Source organism: Priapulus caudatus, unplaced genomic scaffold (genome assembly GCF_000485595.1).
Source record: "Priapulus caudatus unplaced genomic scaffold, Priapulus_caudatus-5.0.1 Scaffold1369, whole genome shotgun sequence".
Classification (NCBI taxonomy): domain Eukaryota; kingdom Metazoa; phylum Priapulida; class Priapulimorpha; order Priapulimorphida; family Priapulidae; genus Priapulus; species Priapulus caudatus.
In genome coordinates this window covers 22,129-28,798 of record NW_014578430.1, presented here as the reverse complement: position 1 = coordinate 28,798, position 6,670 = coordinate 22,129, and the positions used below count along the sequence as shown (strand labels likewise).

Genomic DNA, 6,670 nt, shown 5'->3' with positions numbered 1-6,670 from the left:
CCTCTCCTTCCCCCTCTCTCTCTCTTCGACTCTTTATCTTTCTCTCTCCCTCCCTGCTTCTTCTTCTCTCTCCTCCCCACCTCTTCTCTCGGTCTCCCTCCACGCATCACTCACCACTTCGGGGAAGTCTTCTTGAGTGCTCTGCTTGAAGCAGCGCCGGCAGCCTTCTCCTTGCCCGTGGAGGCAGTCTCAAACACTAAACAGCGACTGTCTGACGGGTTTGGAGGTATGAGATGCGCGCCATTGGTCGCAGAATCGTGATGGTCTTTCCGGCCCCAACGCTGCAACAGTCACGCCCCCACCGCTGCTGCTCGACAGACATATTCTACATACATATATACTTATATCATTATATATTATATATAGTATTATATTATTATATATATATATATATTATATATATATAAATAATATATATATGTGCTGACTTCTCTACGTATTGAAACAGATATGGCTATTCGTAACACGACCAAGGAATCGTGGTGTGCTAGCCGTGTTCGATTAAGGAAACTGGCATATATGGTCATCGTTGATGCGCTGATATGAGAAGCATCGCCGGTGTAGCGGTATGGAACGAGACCTATAGGTCATACGTAACGATTATCATGGTAAGCGTCAGGTGATAGTAGTAGCGCCGTAACGCCTATGTTTATCGCTCATGCAGCACGGGTCACAGTTAATTGTATATCGTGACCTGAGGATGGCCAAAAATGTGATCTGTAATGTCCCTCGCTAACGCATAGACCGCATAACGGCCTGTAAACACAATTGAAACATTTAACGTAGGGTGAATGACGATACATTATGATTACGGCCAGCAACTTAATACATGCTGATTAACAGGGATTAACATGACCCGCTAACAAAACCGTTCAGTGTATCCACAACACATTACATAAAACAGTTCGTACACGGGACAGTACGAGCGTCATACACATGAATTAACAGGTCAAAGAAACGTCGGTGTAACACAACGCGAGTCACGCTAGCGACGGTGCGGTCGTACGCGGTGACGGTGTGTTCGTGACGCGGAACGTCACAGGCGCGGCTGTGTCGTTACGCGACGTTACGCGGCGCGGGGCCTGCGTCGTTACGCGACGTCAGTCGGTGACGGCCGCGTCGTTTACGCCGATGACGGTGTGTCGTTACGTGACCGCTCACGTCGGCTCACGCCGGCGACGGCTGCGTCGGTTACGCCGACGTTACGCGTCGACGGTGTCGTGTTACGTGACGTCCGCGGGCGCGGATGTGTCGTTACGCGACGTTTACGCGGCGACGGTGTGTCAGTTACGCCAGACGGACGGTGCGTTCGATTTACGCGACGTCACGTGGGTTGACGGTGCGTCGTTAGCGCGACGACGACGGTTCGCTGTGTCGTTACGCTGACGTCACGTCGTCACGCCGGCGACGGGACAAGCGTCGTTACGCGACGTTTACGCCGTCGACGGTCTGTGTCGTTAGTGACGTCACGCCGACGACGGTGTGTCGTTACGCGACGTTTACGCGCGACGGCTGACCTGTGTCGATGGACGCGACCGACGGTGCGTCGTTACGCGAGCGCGTCACGTTGGTGACGGTGCGTCGTTACGCGATGACGGTGTGCGTTACTGACGTCCGTTCGTCACGCCGGCGACGGTGCGTCGTTCGCGGACGTTACGCGTCGACGGTTGTGTCGTGGTAACGTGAGTCACGCGTGAGCGGCGACGGTGTGTCGTTACGAGAGAGAGAGGGGGGGAGAGAGATAGAGAGAGAGAGAGAGAGAGAGAGAGAGAGAAAGAGAGAAGTGAGAGGGAGAGCGTAAAAGAGAGGGGGAGAGAGTGAGAGAGAGGGAGGAAGGAGCGAGAGGGTTAGAGAGCGAGAGTGAGAGTGAGCGATGGTTGCAGAGAAAGAGTGAGAGTGAGAGTGAGAGTGAGCGACGGTTTAGAGAAAGAGCGAGAGTGAGAGTGAGAGTGAGCGAGAGTGAGAGAAAGAGCGAGAGTGAGAGTGAGAGTGAGAGGTTGTATTAGCTGCACACGTCACATTCACACAGCCACCGACTGCATCGCCAAGTTTTTGCGTCTGTTGCAGAATTCGGAGGGGATCTCTATGACAATACCTATGCCCGGCCACCCCGTGTCTGGTAAGCATACTGGTTGATACGGGTAAGATGCACATCGCGTAGCCTTTAAAGGAATTATTTCGTAAATAACTGCGCAATTGGGAAAAAAATAGCGAAATATCTAATAGCAAACACAGACCGATTACTGCAGTATAAAATTCACCATGGTAATAATATTGGTTAGGATACGTGTAGCATTTAAAGGAATTATTTCATAAATAACTGTGCAATCGAGGAAAATATAGCGAAATATAGGTTCGTGTAATAGCGTACACGTTACCGATTACTCCAGTATTAAAATCGCCATGTAATAATATGGGTAGGACACGTGTAGCATTTAATCGTGGTAGCATTGTGTCGTGGATGACGTCCATGATGATCTAATGGCGGGGCGATGACAATTGACATGCAGGTGACGTACGTTCGTGGAGGTGTCACCTCTCGTCTCCCCAGTGTTACCGTATCAGAAGTGTATAATGTAGAGTGTATATAGGGTGGTGTGTGTTATGTAGAGTGTATATAGGGTGGTGTGTATAATATAGAGTGTATATAGTGTGGTGTGTGTAATGTAGAGTGTATATAGGGTGGTGTGTATAATGTATATGTAGAGTGTATATAGGGTGGTGTGTATAATGTAGAGTGTATATAGTGTGGTGTGTGTAATGTAGAGTGTATATAGGGTGGTGTGTATAATGTAGAGTGTATATAGTGTGGTGTGTGTAATATAGAGTGTATAGAGTGTGTCTATATTATACACTCCTGTTCGTATATTTTCCTTATCACAGGTGATGCGGAGGGACAGGTGAGGGAAGACGTGCGACGACTGGAGGAGCTGGTAGAGCGTCACGACGTCGTCTTCTTGCTGCTGGACACGAGGGAGGGCCGCTGGTTGCCTACACTCCTCGCTGCGAGCATGCACAAGGTACCGCGCGTGCACGCCTGCTCCTCCCTGCTCTCACCTCGCGCCTCGCTGCGAGCATGCACAAGGTACCGCGCGTGCGCGCCTCCTCCTCCCTGCTCTCACCTCGCTCCGTTCCTCCTATTGTTGAGTGCCACTTCTGGGAATATTTGAGATAGAATTACCATCAATAGAGAGAGAGGGGGGTATGAGAGAGAAAGAGAGAGAGAGAGAGAGAGAAAGAGAGAGAGAAAGATAGAAAGAGAAAATTGTCAAAAGCTAGGACGAACGAGGCAGAGGGGGAGATGGAACGAGTGTGAGAGAGGGAGAAAGTAAGACAGAGAGAGAGAGAGGGCTAAGATAGAGATAAGGGAGACAGCAAGAGCGATATGCGTGATAGAGCTTCCATCGTCACACGCCTCCCATCGTCGTTGTAATCTGCTTCTCATTCCCCCATCTCTCTGCATCTGTCAGATCGTCATCAACGCGGCCCTGGGTTTCGACACGTTCATGGTCATGCGTCACGGCCTCAAGTCGGACCCGTCCTCCCCGGTTGCCATGGAAACGGAGCCGATGATGAGGATGGGAGAGGGCATCCACGGCAGCCGGCTCGGATGCTACTTCTGCAACGATGTGGTCGCCCCGGGAGACGTAAGATATTCACGCCGCCGAGACGGACGCTCGTTGATTCCAATTCATGATCAATCGATATCGTGTCCTTCGATTCCCTGTATCGCTCTCCTATCTCCCTGTATTAATCTCCTATCTCCCTGTATCGATTTCCTATCTCCATGTATCGATCTCCTATCTCCCTGTATCGATCTCCTATCTCCCTGTTGCCTGTATCGATATATGATATCTGAACCCTGTATTAATCCCTTCTGGCGGAGGTGCCACCTCTCATCTCCCCAGTGTCATTGTATCAGGAGTGTATAATATAGACTATATACAGGGTTTCTTCTGAGGGAAAATTAGACAAAGGAGGTAATGCCCAGTTTGGGAAAAAAACACGCATGCTGGATACAAATACAGGATGTATTGATATACTTATAGGTACATAGCTACAGGATATACTTATCAGTAAATACAGGAACATTTTCACAATGGGGATGTTAAATTTGACAACGGCGGTGCGCCACAGTGCTTCTTATGTATAAGAAACCCTGTATATAGAGTGTGTCTATATTATACACTCCTGATCGTATATTTTGTGGGAATGTAAAGTGGGTACGATGCGTTTGATGTGTACGTCTAACGCACCGAGCAACTTACAACCATTCATTTAAAGAAGAATCGATCCGCTGACTCATTCCAATCGGTTTCCCACGTCATATAGTCATAATCACGATTTCTTGAGACGGATCGTCGTTTATCTAAGTAAGGGCCACCGTGTGAAGTTTACGCTGCTAATCCCTCTTTCTATAAGCCATATCGGATAGTCCCCGTCGCCATATTGAGAGCCGATAAGAGGGGGTATAAACTGCCCTTTTATAACATAGGTAGGATTATACCAGGATAGGACTGTTATAGGTTTTTGATCTATAATTCTCTGCACTAACATCATACTTCAATTCACAGGTGCGTTTCTCTTTACATAAACATATACAAATATGATTGTGGTCGTTTGGGATATTTTTCAATGTTTGTGTTAATGCAAAAACTAAAAACGCACGAGTGTTTACATTAATCATGTACTTTCCTAAGCGCGCCTCCGCCATTTTATACCCTTTTTTTCTGTGACCTTCATAGCACAGCTGGACTTTCCGATCTCACTTATTGCTTCTCTTGCTCACCGCAGTCTACGAGGGACCGCACGCTGGACCAGCAGTGCACCGTGTCGCGGCCAGGAATGTCCATGCTCGTGAGCGCCCTCGCTGTCGAGCTTCTCATCTCCCTGCTGCAGCATCCCGACAGGTGCGTGGTGAGGGAGGAGTGAGAGAGGAGGGAGGAGGGGGCGAGGGAAGGAGGGTGGTGAGGGAGGAGTGAGGGAGGAGGAAGAGAGGGCGAGGGAGGAGTGAGGGCGGAGGGGGCGAGGGAGGATGGAGGGAGGAGGGGGCGAGGGAGGAGGGTGGTGAGGGAGGGGTGGAGGGAGGAGGGGCGAGGGAGGATGGAGGGAGGAGGGGGCGAGGGAGGAGGGTGGTGAGGGAGGATGGAGGGAGGAGGGGGCAATGGAGAAGGGTGGTGAGAGAGGAGGGTGGTGAGGGAAGAGGGTGGTGAGGGAGGAGGAGGGAAAGAGGAGGAGGGGGAGGGGTACAGGGAAGGAGCAGGAAGGGAGGTTACAAGAGGTGGGGGAGGGGTGCAGGGGAAGGAGAAGGGATTTCTTACATATCATTATTTTATTGTTCTATGTTCACATCTTCGGTATATTGGCTGGGTTTTGCTTGAATCAGCTTCTTTCGTTAATATATATTATATAGTATATATATATATATATATATTAACACATCATGATACAATGTTAAATGCCTGATTCTGGAAAGCATTGAAATCATAAATTTATATATCGATATCGATCATTCCCTACAGAAAATGCATACACAAGCGGCAACTCAGATCATCATTAATATAATCTAATAGGTTTTGGGTTTTTGGGCATTCGGTTTTCAGCAAATTTTGTTTTAATTACCCTGGCGTATAGTACAGTGTAGATATACGTGACCCATTAACGTGCTTAATTTAATTCATTCAGCTCTATTCAGTCTGTACTTTGATTCCAGTCTTTCGCAAGCCTGGGTGAAAATCAAATTGTCGCTCACACATGATGCTCGCTTTGATGATGAACTTGAGGGCTGTCAGGGATCCTAGATCTGTCATGGTTTCCGTACTTGTTCGGGAGTGAGACCCGTCAGGGATACAAGTTCGTCGTCGGCTTTAGTTCCCACGACGTCGTCTCGTTGTGATTGGGCGTGGAGGCAATGCGTGAGACTCAGTCTCGGGATCTGTCGTCGTTGCTTAGTTCCCATTACATCGTCGACGGCGCACGTGTGATTTGGGGTGTGGAGCAGCTGTGAGACCTGCTCGTCGGTGGTGATCAGTCGTGTTCGTCGCTTTAGTTCCCACACGTCGAGCGTCGTTGTGATTGGGCGTGGTAGCAGCGTGTAGACCCGTCCATGGTCCATTCACAGGTAACTGCTGGGGTTGGTTGAACACGGTTTCAGGTCAGGATAAGGAGAAACCTCTCTCTTCATACGCCTCGCAGCAGCCGTAACGTGGGGAGAACGGGACACAGAAAAACTTAACGCGCGAGCGAGTCATTGGGCATTCGGAAGGGGGGGGGGGGGGGGTTGGGGGGTGTCGGGGGGAGCGAAGGTAAAAAACTTAATTCGTGTCTTATTTCCACTCCTGGCATTTGGTGCAGATATGTGGTTAGCAATTTAATGTAAGCGCGCACTAGCGTGTATTGCGTGTATGTTAGTGCGATAGTAGCAGGCTCTCGATTCGATTCACCAAGATAGAGGAGACATGCTGCCATCGTATCTAACAAGTAGGTCTAGTCTCTAGCTGTACAACCTCCTTGGCACTCTATATCCTTAACGATAAGTAGATGTGCTTTACGGCCACGTAGAAGAAGAATGTCGCCTATTGGCATGGGCTACATTATACTATTAGAAGAATATCAGCCTACACCGAAGTCCACATCACGCCAGCCAGCCAGTCAGCCAGGCCAGCTCCTA

The 6,670-nt window shown here is 49.3% G+C and overlaps 1 protein-coding gene across 1 annotated transcript in view; it reads left to right on the top strand.

The window, feature by feature from the left end:
* Window positions 1–5,801, top strand: part of LOC106816404 (ubiquitin-like modifier-activating enzyme ATG7) — a 16,679-nt gene extending 10,878 nt beyond the window's left edge. The window contains exons 12-16 of the mRNA XM_014821005.1: window positions 2,068–2,119; window positions 2,884–3,020; window positions 3,471–3,647; window positions 4,795–4,910; window positions 5,696–5,801. Of these exons, the coding sequence (XP_014676491.1) occupies window positions 2,068–2,119; window positions 2,884–3,020; window positions 3,471–3,647; window positions 4,795–4,910; window positions 5,696–5,801 (588 nt within the window). The remainder of the gene's footprint in view (window positions 1–2,067; window positions 2,120–2,883; window positions 3,021–3,470; window positions 3,648–4,794; window positions 4,911–5,695) is intronic.
* Window positions 5,802–6,670: the final 869 nt, after the last annotated feature.